The following is a 15,436-nucleotide window of genomic DNA, read 5'->3' on the forward strand; positions in this document are numbered from 1 at the left end:
GCTTGTTTAACCTGAAAATGTTGCGCAATTGTACTCTCCAGGTGGGAGTGCCTGTAGACACAACCTCTAATTTTAAATCTTTTCAGGCTGATGAGGGATTTATTTACTTCTTTTATTAATATCTCTTAATTTAACTATCTTTTGTTATTTTATTAAGTCTGCACCTTATCAGTGTGATAAGAGAGATTAAAAAAAGCTATGCTATATTCTCCAAAATGTTTAAAAAAAAGAAGAGGAATCAATAAATTAAGTCCTCTTTCTTCACTGCAGGCTCTAAACTTGTGCGTCAGCTAGAAAAAGGGTGAAAAATCCTTTATAGGTCACACCCCACTAAAAAAGTTGATTACTTATGAGGACAATGCCCTCTTACTGACACCTTATAAAAATTAGCAGATTATTCTCTGAAATATGGGCTGTGGGAAAGTACACGAGCCAATCATCAAGCACGGCTAGCTGCAGAACAAACATTCTTGGTGCACCCACACACAGATAGTGTGAGTGTGTTTGCGTGTATGCATGTGTGTAAGAGAGAGTCTTTCTATTTCCCCTACAACATCAGAACCAGCCATTTCACAATGAAAGTGATAAAGTGTCTTGTAAATTAAGGTGCTTGTAAACAGTAAATTAGCTGCATTTTGTGTGTGTGAGTGTGAGTGTGTGTGTGTGTGTGTGTGTGTGTGTGTGTGTGTGTGTGTGCGTGTGTGTGTGTGTGTGTGTGAGTGAGAGAGAGAGCTATTACATTGGAACAATTATGAAAGTTAAGAGTTAAAGGTCAGCAGGCCCCCCTCTGCACAGCAGTCTCCAGATTCTCCATTCTTCAACACCTCAGAAAAGGATCAGAAACTGTGACATTGCTCAGCCAAGATTAACTGTTTCACCACGAGAGTGAGACATAAAGCCATGAAGACTAGTCACCGCTCAACTGTCTTTAATTTCGTTGTGACATGGAAGGCCACGTTTTCATGCCTCTCTATAAGTCCAAGCCTTGGAAAGTCAAAGGATCTGTAACATAGAGATCAAGGTCAAACCTTTCTCTTAATAAGACAAGAGTGCCAGAACTAAGAGCCCATAAAGAATAATTAATTAGATGGATCAGCCCTAAGTTTGAAAAGATGTTGCCCTGAGGCCTGTAACCAGATCACAACATTAAGCTATCTATAGAAGTAATGAGGCAGAACACTCTCATTATTTCTTAATTGTTGGGCTGAGAAAGCAGAAAACAGACAACTCTACGCAGAGATGGTCTGATGCTTCTTCTCCCCTTTGCACTAATGAATCCAATACTTCAACCTGAGGAGCGTCCAAAGCCAAGTACCCCCACATACCTCTCACTACAATATGATACATTGCAGGATGTAAAAATAATAATAGATACAGGAGTTCTGCGTTCAGTGGCACTATATGGAAGAGAAACTGGTAAATGGTGATTAAGAGGGCCTATAACTGACATGGGCCTTAAAGAATATCAAAGTGAAGTTTTTCGTGGGCTCCAAAATTCCTGGCAGCGCCCCTGTCTTACAAAATTAAAATTGCAGGACAATTATGTAAAGATTTAACACAAAGTTTCGTTCCCTGAGGAAAAGTCCTTCTAAAGGGTGCAGGATGGATGTCTTTAGCACCACCATGAGGACTCATAAAGTAGAGACCTGGTTGGTCAAATTGTGAGGGAAACCTATTTAGAGCGTTATGTTATTTTAAAATTAAATAAAGATATTCAGCAGGAAAATTATCATTGCATTGCATGAGTCAGGGCAAGGATACGTTGCAGTGTATTGTGTCCCACCTCCACCAGTGAGATTTAGAAAAAACATTCAGCGATACACAACCTACCTTTTAAAGATGGCTATGAATACTAGCATTGGAGCATGATCACAGATCATATTCAGTACACTGAATATTTCTTAACCATAAAAGATGCTAAGCATGTAGATAGCTTTACTTAGATATGTCAATGGAAAAACACTTGTTGCTAGCCTTGGCCAACGCTCATCTCTCTGCTAGCGCTGCAGTGTTGTTATCAGCCACCCTGACATGAAAGTTTCCCTGAAACTAGATCCTCTTTCCTGCACTTAAACTGACATTGCTAATAACAGCCATGGTTTATATTTCTGCAGCATAGGCCACTGTTTAGAGAAGAAGAAAGAAGTTTATATTTTGCGAGGGCTAATATACTATGATGCATTGACTAGCATATTGGTGAGTAATACAGTTTAGGTCGGATTGGAGGCAATTCTGATGCATTATAGTTCTGAGAAGTTTCTAGAAATAGTGATAATCTCCCTCATCCAGAGACCCAGCAAGTGTAAAGCCTCCACAGACCCACTGAGGAGGAGGAGTGTGATGCTTGACTCAAACCCATCAGCACCTCCTCCTGCGGACACTTGGAGCAGTGCGTTGGTGGTGAAATGACAGCAGATCATGTCAATCTCACCTCCTGTTTGCCTCCTCTGGCCCAAACTCAGACATACGTCGACTGTGTGAGAGGAGTTGCGCAGCTGAGGTCTTGTTTGTGGACATGTTGATTTAGGTTAATGATCCTGCTGATAATGAGATCCTGCTAACTACACCTCAGAGTGACACAGTGGAGGCATGTTAGTGGGAGTGAGGGTAAGCATACTACCCGTAAAACAGCTCTGAACAGACTCCACAAAGCTACAAAATCTGCAGCTTGAGGGGAAGGAGCCATTTAACAGCTCCACATCACTCTGCTGTGACATGCAGACAAAATAGAAATGACTCAGAGTCGATTGTTTGCAGTTTTCCCTTTTTTGTGGGGTAATAGAGGATCAGCTTGTGAGTGGAGAGCCCCAAAAAAGGGAACAAGGGTATCCCCTCCCTGCTGCATGCATCTTTACCGCGCTCACACAAGGCAGGAAGTTCACAGCTAAAAGCGAAAGAGATGTTATCTGTGGCAAGACGTTGCTTTCTTTCCATGAAGTCATCACAAGCCCCTGGGTAGAGTGGCTGGCTGCAACAAAAGGGCTTCTGTTCAACTGGCACAATATGCCGCTCCACTGCACAGCTTGGCCACACATGCAAATGACAGGCAGAGAGGGAAAGGTGTGGCGATGTCAGGTCGGAGCTCAGCACGAAAAAACACCATAAAACACCAGCTGGGAGTCAGAAATAATGAAGAGTTCATGGGGCTTTGTGTATGAGAGCTGCTGCATTATGACCATGGATGAAAAGGAACTACATTTGTGTTTCTGCTGATTCCTTGTACCTCTATTTACACTCTTTCTGCCACAACTACTTTGTTGACGTGTATCACTCTTTATGACTTTATGCATCTGTTATCTTGTAATTGGAGCTGGAAAGTATGAGCCATGTAGAGAACAACTGTTGAAAGTGAAAACAGGTTGTTCAAGATATTGTTTCATTATCTGCAACACCTCATCTTATTCCAGTCCAGTAGCCTGAGCTTGCCTGCCCTGCACTTCCTGATCCCTGAGTGTCAGCCAGGGATGTCTGTCTTTACGCACACACATGCACGCACATAAACACACGCACAGGAGCAGCATTACTGTGTCAATACCTGGCTTGGGAGGGCTTCAGGTTTATTTGCAATGACAATAGAGCTTTCTTTATTGAAATGCTTTACTTGTGTTTTGACATTCTTTGACATAAGGTGACCACAGGTGACCAGGAAATTAAAAAGTCGTCTTAGAATAGAATGATTAGAATCATTTTGAGTTTAAATAAGACTGTCTGTGTTTTCAACTCCTCTGTTCAGGGGTGCCAACTTTTCAAGTGTGATACGCAATGAATGATTTCAACACACGCATTTGCATCAATGAATGTGCCAATGATAGAGCGCCAGAGGGAGGATGGTTGTTTTTTTTACGCTCACCAATTGCAAAAGCTTAACATTTAAGCGGTAGTAGAAGGATTTCCTGGTTAATTAATCGACCCATTCAGGCTGTGTAACACGCACCACCAGCTGAAATAAAGAGGAAATAAATACCTGAAACTACTCACCGTTTGCTCCATATTTCTCAAAATTGACTTTGACCTGCTCCAAAGTCAGCCCAGTGTTTTCGTTCACGCCGAAGTAGTCCAAAACTTCGGTCGCCGATTTAGTGTGCGCATTTTCCATGGTGGTGGACCGGGCTTAGATGATCAGGTCGAAATGCATGTAGTTGAGAAACATCTATTGTGACAAACGCAGGGTGCGCACGAGGAGGGGAGGTGAAACTGCGGTAATCTCCACCGATGGACGATGAAGCAGCTGACTGGATGTCCGTCACCTGTTCCCCCTGAAGAAAAGAAAACCTCCGGATCCGCGGGACAGACGTTGTTGTTGCTCTGCTGATCGACTGCTGCTGCTACTTCATCTTCATCTGAAGGTGTGCTGTGTGTGCGCCGGGGTGGACCGCCTCCTCTCTGATGAGCACTCCCTCCTGCGCTCTCATTGGCTGCGTGTACCTGAGCGCAGGGTTCAGCGGTTCCATGCAAACATGTTAGGGATACATAAAACTCTGTCAGTCCTTGTGTTTTTTTGTTTTTCTGAGTGGGTTCTGTACTGTTGTCAAGTTGTGGTTGATGCAGCCCCGTCATTTTACTGCTTCTCATGGCAAGAACTTTATTTTTTTTTAATTTATTGTTGTAGTTCAGTGAAGCTTCTTCTACCCCTTTTCATTTATTTTCGTTGATTTGATTATCTATTAATAGTTTAAATATTTTTGTAGTATTCTAACTGACTCGTGTGTGTTGTCTCTGTTCATCTAAGAAGCAACTTTCAGTGCTGAGGGAGGATAATGTCAAGGTGCCTAAAACTGCAGTTACCTTAGTGGACACCCAAGGCTGGCTCCAAGAGCAAGCCAATTTCCAAAGATACAAACCTAACTTTACAGCAGATTTAAAAAAACTATTTAAAGCCAAGTAAAAAAGAAAACAGTAAGGTTTCTATAGCTTATTGCTCTGCTCATTATAAAGTAGGATGATGTTTAGAAATGTTAAGAAAATGTAACTTTATTAGGAATCTATATAAAAAAGAAATATGTTTTTGAAAATTTATAAAAACTGAGTTATCTGTTTTTGCAAATTAACTCTTAAATTATTGAACTGATTATGTCATCTATTATTTCATTTCTATGTTGGCACTTTTTAGCAGCTACTGTGCTCACTTTGGCTGATTTGTAAGCTCTCTCAGTGATTATTGATCATTTTATTTAAGCCTGGCCCACACCTAAAGATTTTGAACATCTTCACAGATATGATAAATGTGAGATATCCAACACATGATGACAAATAAAGACAGACTTAACAGTTTGGTTCTCATAGTGTGTGGAGAGCAATGCTCTGACCATCCAAGCCACATCAACAGATTCCATTGTGTCACGACCCTCAAAACTGAAACTTTTGCAAAATCCCCTGCAGCCAAACCATGCTGTGTAATAAGACAATGTAGTCTCTTTGACATCACAGCCATAGGTTGCTGCTTTGATCAAATATGACTTTAAAGTAAACAAACATGGTAGATGGCAGGATAGCCCTCAAGCTAAATAGCTGCTAAGCTACCTGGTATAACCACGGCTGTTGCAGTTTTAGTCCAACCCCTGTCCTTGTCAGTTTGATCATGGTATGTTTTATTGACATGTTGTACAAATATACAAGTGTCCTCTATTTCTGATGTCCAACTAACTTTATGCCTCGTGTTTACTATTGTCGACATGGCTATTTTTTTCCTTCCTGATTGGCTATTGTTTCATTCCACGTGACAATCTTCAGAGTACATGCTCGGCTGTCCTCGGGGTTCCCCCCAGACAACAGGATATCTGATCATATATATTAAATATGTTTAATATTGTCAAAAGAGCAGAATAAAGCCTCAAATCGACTTGATTATCTTGTAGTGCACCATACTTTATTTGTGGTGGCCAGTGTATGAGGATCTGGATGTTGTTAGCTATTCCTTACAAAGACGATGGCTGGCTGTGGTGATAGGAAAACCTTTTTTCCTCTCTCCGAGTCTACCAGTTCATGTTGTTGACCAACCTTCCCACTGGAGATGTGTTTTAGTGACTAAATGGTCCACTGTGTTCTACAAGCGAGAATGTTCTTTCTGCACCAACACAATTTGAATCTCATCTTGTGGGAATCTTAATGATTATCTAGTTAATTCAACGGCTACAGATGTTGACTGTTAAGCTTTAATGACTTGTTGCTCTGCAGCTGCTCCACTTCATGGCCACTCTCCCCTCAAAATAAAGTTCATTCTTGCTCCAAAAACCAACACGGTGGCATTCCAATGAAGAACTATAGGGTTCATATTGGCATTCAATAAACCAATGGGTGATGTCACAGTTTCTTTTTACATTTTATACACAGTCTATGAGTTTACTGTAGAATATTATTGTGGCTATTGAAAAGAAATAAAAGATGTTTTTAATTGCAGACTTCGGTACAGTCAGCTACACATCAGAGCCCCAGGAGCTTACAGCGACAAGGTGTCTTGCTCAAAGGCATCATTAAATCATGTTTTCAAGCCCTCAGCTCTAGACTGCTGCTGTCAATTTCAAACAAGCGCAACAGTGTGAGCTGAGCCCTGGGGCTAATTTCACAGAGAATAGGTTAATCCATGCAATTAATTTGGATAGTTTTAGTTCTGCTGTGAGGCTAAACTAAACCGAATTAAACTAACTCATTTTAAGTTTACAGAGACAGTAGCTCTACCCCTAGGGCTCTTCTCTGTGTGAAACTGTAGAAATAAAAGGAAACATGGCTGGTAATGTAGCATATACATGAATGTTACTGATGGTCAGGTGCTATGTGCAGAAAGTAAATTCACTGTAGCTTTGTCACAGTAAATACTGCAGGAAGTTGCCAATTATGTCCCCGAAGGCACTGCAAAAATGTAACATTTTCTTATGTCAAAGAAATGTGTAGACTTGTATTTTGTGCTATTATGTTTTTTCTTTCTAAAGTTAAAGTTTGTCATGATTGTCAGACAATATTAGAGTGCCATGGCTTCTGGTGTTCTTACATCACTGTCAAAAGTAAAGTTACACAGAAAGTGATTGTGAGTCAGAAATATATTTACCTCTTAGGCCAGCTTACATTCAGATGGACAGATTTTGTAGGAAAACTCCACCAGTTATGGAGGCTTGTTGACATCTGGGAATTTGTCAGATTTGTCTTTGAGTAACACACTTTGATTTTCCATTCTGTTTTGTTCCTTTGTTTCTTTTTCTTATGATTTTTTTCTGTCATGAGGCATCAGGTCACATAGGAACCCACATTTTGACTGATTACCCTTATTTAAGGACACAACACTTAATAAAACATAAAAAAAACATGGCATTAAGAAGAAGAATATGTCATCTAAAACCACAAGATAAATTTAATTAAAACACAGATCAACATGATGGTGGTGTTCTCCTGTCCTGTAAACACAGTCAGAGCTACACTGAAGAAGCTAAACAGAATGTCTCAAACTCTGACAGCTGTGATCTCCGTCCTTGTAAGCTGGCCAGGCTGTTCTCTCAAGGAAAGAAGGGAACAAGAACTTCCTCCTCATGTCCATCCTTGGCTCTCCTGCTTTAAAGAAAAATCATCTGAGAGCTGAGCTCCAAGGCTGAATGCCTCTGCTTCAAAGGATGTTTGCCAACACAAGGTCTGAACCCAAGAGGTCCACTTAGAGGACAGTTAAAGACATTTGATGAGTCAAAATGGAACAAAACATGGCTCTCCATTCTCCACATAGATTCCCTGGAAAAATATAAACCTTAAGACACTTAATTTACAATTACAGGTATAACACCACAGTCTAAGGGTAAAAATTAAGAAAAGTATATTATTGAATTCTAAACATTCACTGGAAGCAGCACTTAAATCTACAGAAGAGGATTAGGGCCACTGAACAGTGTATCCTCTTCTGTAGATATCCTTCAAATAAACTAACAAATATCATAATGTAAAAATACTAAATCACAACGAAAATGTCTTAACCCAGATGTTAATCTTAAACTTTAAAATACAATAATATTATCCAGTGCTGAGTCACAATACCTTGAGCCCAGGTCAAGTCTACAGTCCCCAGTGTTGGAAGTCGGAATCCAATCCCTAATAAGAATTGATAAGGACTGGACTTTGATCTGGAGCAAAACATTGGAAGAATTAAAAGTTAAAGTACTCTGAATGGTCACGAGCTGTGGGTTGTGACCGAAAGAACATGATCGCGAATACAAGCAGCCGAAATGAGCTTTCTCTGCAGGGTGTCTGGGCTCGGCCTTAGAGATAGGGTCAGGAGCTCAGACATCCGGGAGAGGCTCAAAGTAGAGCCGCTGTTCCTCCGCATTGGGAGGAGCCAGATGAGGTGGTTCGGGTATCTGGTCAGGATGCCTCCATGGAAGTCTCTCTGGGGAGTTGTTTCAGGCATGTCCGTCTCGGAGGAGGCCACGGGGAAGACCCAGGACACGCTGGCGAGATTATATCTCTCATCTGGCCTGGGAACGCCTCGGTATCCTCCCAGAAGAGCTGGCGGAAGTGGCCGAGGAGAGGAGTGTCTGGGCTTCCCTGCTGAGACTGCTGCCCCCGCGACCCGGACCTGGATAAGGGAAGGAAGATGGCTTTGACTCCAAATGAACACATCTTCTTCCAGGTTATCTGTGTATCGGTCCATTCACAACATGTACATGCGGTGCTGCACCTTAAAGCTTAGGTAAGGAACTTCCTGTTTGTGTTGATAATGACACCCCCAGATTTTGTCCTGTACATGTGTAAGAAGTATGTCTTCTATGTCTATATTTAAATGTGCCTGAATATAAACATTGTGTTGCTTTGACAAATGAAGGATCATACATATGCATCAAAGTCTCTTGTCCTCTAAAGCCACTGTAGCTTATGAAGCATCATCAACTGAGCAAGGGAGTGCTTCAAACTGGAATCTAACTGCTAGATATGATATAGTAATGGTTGGTCGTGGTTAAAAACTACACCTATTTATTTGCTATACAAAATTAGATTTTTTACTATCTGGTAGAGAACCTATTATGCTTTCCTTTTAAAAATGAGTCCTTTCCCACAGGGTGCATCATGGGGCTATACAATTTACAACTTTAAAAAATGATACCAGTGGAAATAAAATGTCAAAGCAATTTGAGGTTGTAACCTCAGAAAGGTTTTACTTCCGGATCATTTTTTTTACATCCTGGTAACTGCAATTAAAAAAATTATGAATCTTAAGTTTGAGACAGACAGTTTATGCACTTCTTAACTTCAAATGTTTTTTATGGTGGTCCAAACAACTCACTGCAGTCCATTTCAACATCCTGTGTCAGACTAACAGGGGAACAAACACCTATAAGCCATACTTCTGACTTCCTTACCCTTGTGGGTTCATATTCTGGTTTTGAAAGTGAGACTCGGCCTCAGTGTAAAATCATTATTTTGCACATCATTTACCAACGCTGAACTTCCTGGAAAGATGTCACTTCCTTGAAAACAGTAAAGCTGACCACATGTGACATGAACAGAAGGTGTTACTTAAATTGTCAACCAACAAACTAACCTGTCCCCCTGCACCATCGATTACACACTTGATTGATAGCTTACTTTGAATGAATCCTTTTGCCTGCATTCATTACTCCATATCTAGCAGGCATACTTTTTATAACCAAAACTTGCATTGTTTGTTGGAGCAACATCACTGTTTAAACTGGTTTGACGCTAATAGAGAAAAAAAGAAAATCTCTCTCAGTGTTATCTACATTGTTTTTTTTTCTCCTGTGTTCATCACAGAATAACAGGTGGAAAAAATTATTTTGCAAGCATTACTGTCCAATGTAAATTCATATTTTTCTCATATGTCCAACAGATGATGTTGACAGAGCATCTAGGAGAAAAATAACCCCCCAAAATTGGGTCTACGTAGTTTCTTTTCAACCAGGTTTGTTTCAAGGTGCGATCTCTGTTCATACTCTAGCTCTTGTGTGTTTCAAGCCTGCTGCTTCCCCTTTGGTTATTTTTGTCTTTAATTAACCATGAAATGTACTCTTACTCTAATGGACTAATTTCAGACTAGCAATTGGTAAAATTACATATTTTTTTATTTACCAAAAGAAAGATCCAAAACAACGTTTAGAGAGGTTTTTAACACACAGTATACAGTGAGAAGCCACCTTCTGTTTTGACATGGAGAAATTCACCTAAAAGAGAACATTATGCTTTTTTCAACATGTTTTTTACTAAGTGGAGTTGAGGCTCTTTGCAGCCTCTTGTGGCCAAAATTAGTTCATCAACTTACATTGGTGCTGTACAGGGGAGAAAAAGGTCAGGCAATTCTCAGGACACATGACTGACAGTGAGGGGCCTTAAAGTATCAGAACATTTGTTCATTTTCTTCAGTATTAAGTTATCAACCTGTTTTCATAGGTGAATGCAAGATGCATTTACTGTGAATATCAGAGCTAATACTGATTTAGTTTTGCATTGTTTCTTTGTCGTTCTTAGTGGGTTTTTAAAAAAAATGAACTATGACATTTTCTATACTTCAATTGTTGCAATTACTTCCTCATCTTTGAACACATCGCTGCATCCTCAGATGCAGGTTAAAACTGTAAAATGAGGAAACCATAAACAGATAAAGTTATGTTAATATTTAGATATTTTTTCAGTTCAAAAATGTTTTGAAAAATCGAAATTACATTTAATCTGTGAATGATGGCCTCATTAGTCTTGATTAAAAAGCGTATTTTATTGAGTGCAAAATGTTTCATCCATATCTGCAGAGTCAAAGTTTTTGGGTTGGTGTGGTTAGCAGTAGTAACGTGGTGGGGCCAAATGTGCTATTTTTTTTTTAATGGGCCCAATGTGCTATTTTTATGGCAGTACTCTTGAAAACATCAGAGGCGCAAACAGTTCTGTTCATGTCATCCCCTTCTCCATAAATTGTTGCTAGATTATCTTTGATGACACTTCACTGAATCCATCCATTGGTGCTCTGTTTGATGACCTGTTAGCCTGAAGACTGCTGAAAACCTATGCTCTAGATTTCCTCCATCACGTTATCTTGAGTGTGAGTTTACTGCAGCACAATCTTCTCTCAGTATGAGACACTGAAATGGGTCTTCTGTTGGAGATCACAGGCACTGGACTGGGACCTTGATGGGCACAAAGTATAAACGGAACAAGGTGCTCCAATTCTGTCCTCTCTCACAGCTGGCCTCTTCTCTCACTGAGTAAAAAAGAAAAACCTGCATATTTATATCTGGAGCTTACGTAACTTCTAGAGCTGCTGTCTGGAGGATGCTAGCTGCTTCGAGAAGTTCTGATATGCGAGAGCCTACAAGTTCCCCCTCACTTTTCACTTTGGAGGTTCTGTCTTTGCATCTGCGTCAATACTCACATCCAAAGTTTTCTATTTTGAAAAACCAGACCTCACTGCTGATATCCAGAGATCCACTGCAGACACTCAGGCTACAACCAGGCTCTACTTTTTCTCCCCTGCCCACTCACACGCACAGTCAGTGAGATTAGCGTTAGTCATCATCTTCAATATCGACTTATCTCTCTCTTTAAATCTGTCTGTGAGTGTCTTTCTGCAGGAGCAGAAGCCTCTGCATCAGCCCTGCAAGGTGACATAAATTTTAAGAGAACCCCTCCATGAAAGGAAATCCCCACCCTGGACCCCCTCTGTGGCTCACTCCCTCTTTCCCCTCACACACTGGGGGACTGTGCTAGCCTCAGCGCCAGTCACACAACATTTTCCACACAGCACTGTCAGACTTCCAACAGCATTTTCCTCCCCCATCTTTTTTTTGCTTGCAGCTTTCATTTGCATGAGGGAAATGAGCCGAGGCTGGCCAGACATCAGAAAATATATTTCCCTCCAACCTTGCACATGATGGATCACAAACCAAATGTACCTCCATCAATGATAAGACATTACACTCTGTTTATACGTGTTTTTACATTTCATTCAAAAAACAGATATCTCACTAGATAAAACAGTCACCCAGGCTGTTTGTTTTTCTCAGTGCACTTGAAACCTCTTTGCAGCCGGTACAAAAGACAAGCATGCTGGGGACAAACAGCTGCTGCTGCCATTGACTTTGACTCAAGGAGAGGCAATGCAAGTAAAAAAAAAACAAACAGTCTGGAGCAGATGTACCTGACAAGCAGCCCAAGTGGCAACTCAACCACGCCCAGCTGCCTCGCCATTAATAAACTTCTCCCCCTCTCTCCTTCCCCGTGTCCTCGGTTGGGGGTTCCACACATCTGTGAGAAAGTCATCATTTCACAGTCTGGCACAGCAGGAAAGCCTGCAGCCTGTCAGCCTGAGGATAGAAAGTTTTATGTCAGAGGAGAGTTTTTGGAACTTTCACTATTTCATCACAAAATCAATATTAAAATGCTTTAAAGTGAAGCACTCAAGTGCTAATAGTTTCTGTTTAAAGAATCATAAAGAACCAAAAGAAAGGTTTCATTGTGTAATCTTCTCATTCAGGATGAGTGGGCGGAATGTATTATTCTTGTCTTCTTTAAGCGATCTCACACATGGTTATGCTATCATACTGAGTATCAGCGAGGCTGTGATTTAGTCATAAATGATTACAATATTCAGCACCATGTCTTAACCTCTTGTGTGATAATGCTTTTGTTCAACAGATGGACTGTAAGCAACAAATACATTATCTACGTATATAAAGCATTAATCAACAACTGGTTGTTAAATTTTAGTTTATTACAGGGTTTCTGGGACAATTTGATCACACATGTCATGTCATGGATTGCTTTTGTTTAGTTTTGAATCCATCCATCCATTATCTTGACCGTTTATCCCGTTAGGGGTCAGGGGGGCTGGAGCCAATCCCAGCTGGCTTCGGGCAGAAGGCAGGGTACACCCTGGACAGGTCGCCAACCTATCACAGGGCTAACACAGAGAGACAACCATTCATGCACACACTCACACCTACGGGCAACTTAGAGTGATCAATTAACCTGGTGAGCATGTTTTTGGATTGTGGGAGGAAGCTGGAGTACCCGGAGAGAACCCACACGTGCACAGGGAGAACATGCAAACTCCACACAGAAAGGCACCTGCCGGGGCGGGGATACGAACCAGGAACCTTCTAGCTGTTAGGCAAAAGCGCTACCCACTGCACAACTGTGCAGCATCATTTTAAATCCTTCTTCTTTTATTTTGCCAGTGTAATTCAGTTTTTATTTATTGTGTTATATTTCCATTATTTACCCTTGTGTTCTTGTACTACTTATGTGTATAGTGTTTCCTGTTTATTTTCTAGTATGTTCCATGTGTACTTCCTGCCCCTGTGTGCTACCCTCCTGTTTGATTAAGCTAATTAGTTTCACCTGCATCCTTTGTCACACCTGTGTTAATTACCCTGATCTTTGTGTGTTCTTTTTATGCTTTTTGTGCTTTTGTCTTGTGGATTTTTCACTTCTACCACTGGACTTTGATGAAAGTGTGTCTTTGTTCATCTCCTGGTTTTTGCTTATTAAGTCCTTTTGTTCAAGTCTGCGCTTTGGGTTATCCATCTTTATTTTTAACACCACGTGCCACATCATTTCAAATAAACCCACTGAAATGAGTCTAGCGCAATGTACCTCTGCCTGTTGACACTGAGGCAAAAACGTTGGTTTCTGTAACAGGCTGGTCCAGACAGTCGGGAAGTAATGACATTTACTGAGCGCAGATGTGAGAGCAGCTGGAGGAGCTACCATCTCTGATTGGGAAAGTGGAGCCACATCCTGACTTGCAAACCAGGCAACAGAAGCAGAGCTGGTGAGTGCATCTCTAAGTTGCAGATTGCAGCAAAGTAACTTGGTGCATAGAAGGGTGCAACAATAGTCAAAATTGTGACATTGATTGTAGTGTGTCAACTGCAAAGCTCTGAGAAAAAGGAGACCTGAATGGGGACAGAAATGTCAACATAAATAGTATTGCAGAGGTCCTGTTCAGCTTTTCTAATGTTACCTTCAATGGATATGTTCAGTTTAATGTGAATTATAACAAATATGCAGGCCACTGTTTCAACTTCATCACTATCATCTCTCTCTCTCTTAATCTCCTCCATCCCTCTTTCGAACTCTATCTCAGTCGAGGCAGATGGCTGTCTCACATGAGTCTGGTTCTGCTCGAGGTTTCTGCCTGTTAAAAAGAAGTTTTTCCTTGCTGCTATAACAAGCTAAATACTGCAAGGTGCAATGCACTCCCACTTTGCAACTTGTAAGTTCGTGCACTTTGTGTTGAGGATAAAACAGCCTCCCTGGACAATTGTTTCTGTAACTTTGTCATCTGGAACAACAAAAAGGGCAGACAAGCACTTTTTCAGAAATCTGGTTGGAATTCCAGTTTTCACTGATTTAAATCACCCAAATCTGTTCACAGGTCTTCAGGAGAAGTATTGAATAAGTGAAAATGATTTTTTGAAAAAAGTATTATGACAGAAAGAGAGCAGAAAAATAGAACAAATGCCCTCATGTAAAGTCAGAGAGCTTACTGGACCTCTGTAGCCTGCCATTGCCAGACTAATTTACAAAATGTAAATTTTACATTTTGTAAATACTAAAACTAATTTACAAAATGTAAATTAGTTTTAGTATTTACAAAATGTAATTTAGTCCCAAATCTCTTAGTTGATTTTTCATCTAGGGTTGTTATCAATGTACTCAGACTATAATGACTCTGCAACCACTCAGAGAAACAAAAGTGTAACCAGTATAAGGCTGCTCGGCTAGATAACTAAGTGGCCAACACATACCACTTTTAACTAAACGTCAATAACCATTCAATTCCTCTCATACTTTAAGGATAGCAAATTCAGAACATTTCAGCAACATAAGCATCAGCCATCTTTGTTGCTGATACAGCCTGACTTTCTACGGCCAGCCCCCCTGGTAAAATTTCCATGTGAAGTCTCACGTGAGAAAGCAACAGGGAATATTTGGTAAAATTCACCTGAAGCAAGAGGACAGAGGTGATGGTGTTTCTATTATGTGACCAATGCAAAACTGGAAGATGGACAAGCTGGATGGTCCCTCTCCTCTTTGGAGCGAATATGGAGTCTATGATTTCCAAAAGAAGATCGAAAAGACACTAATACTAATACCCATTTTCATGCTACATTGAACAAAAGCACCACACAGGAAGAGTTTAAAACTTTGCAAACATTATCTAACATTAGCCATCCTAAACATACACCAGACCAGGTATGATGGCACTTAAGTTCCTCTTCCAGGAAAAGGGATCCCATCAGTCCTGTCTTGGCTTCCCTCCACTGGCTTCCAATTCGCTTCAGCATGAATTTTAAAATTTTGCTTTTTGTTTTCAAAGCTCTGAATGGTCTGGCCCCACCTTATATAACTGACCTCCTGAGCCCTTATAAAACCTCCAGGCCTCTGAGGTCTTCTGACATGGGTCTGCTGGCAGTTCCCCGGTTAAAATATAAACTGAAGGGCGACCACGCTTTTA

The 15,436-nt window shown here is 40.7% G+C and overlaps 1 protein-coding gene across 1 annotated transcript in view; it reads right to left on the minus strand.

Annotated features, from left to right (window-relative positions):
* atp2a3 (ATPase sarcoplasmic/endoplasmic reticulum Ca2+ transporting 3) overlaps positions 1-4,380 on the minus strand; it is a 73,479-nt gene extending 69,099 nt beyond the window's left edge. Inside the window, exon 1 of the mRNA XM_034683094.1 lies at positions 3,979-4,380. Within this exon, the coding sequence (XP_034538985.1) occupies positions 3,979-4,096 (118 nt within the window). The 5' untranslated portion in view covers positions 4,097-4,380. The remainder of the gene's footprint in view (positions 1-3,978) is intronic.
* Positions 4,381-15,436: the final 11,056 nt, after the last annotated feature.

This window comes from Notolabrus celidotus, chromosome 5 (genome assembly GCF_009762535.1).
Source record: "Notolabrus celidotus isolate fNotCel1 chromosome 5, fNotCel1.pri, whole genome shotgun sequence".
In the NCBI taxonomy this organism is placed as follows: domain Eukaryota; kingdom Metazoa; phylum Chordata; class Actinopteri; order Labriformes; family Labridae; genus Notolabrus; species Notolabrus celidotus.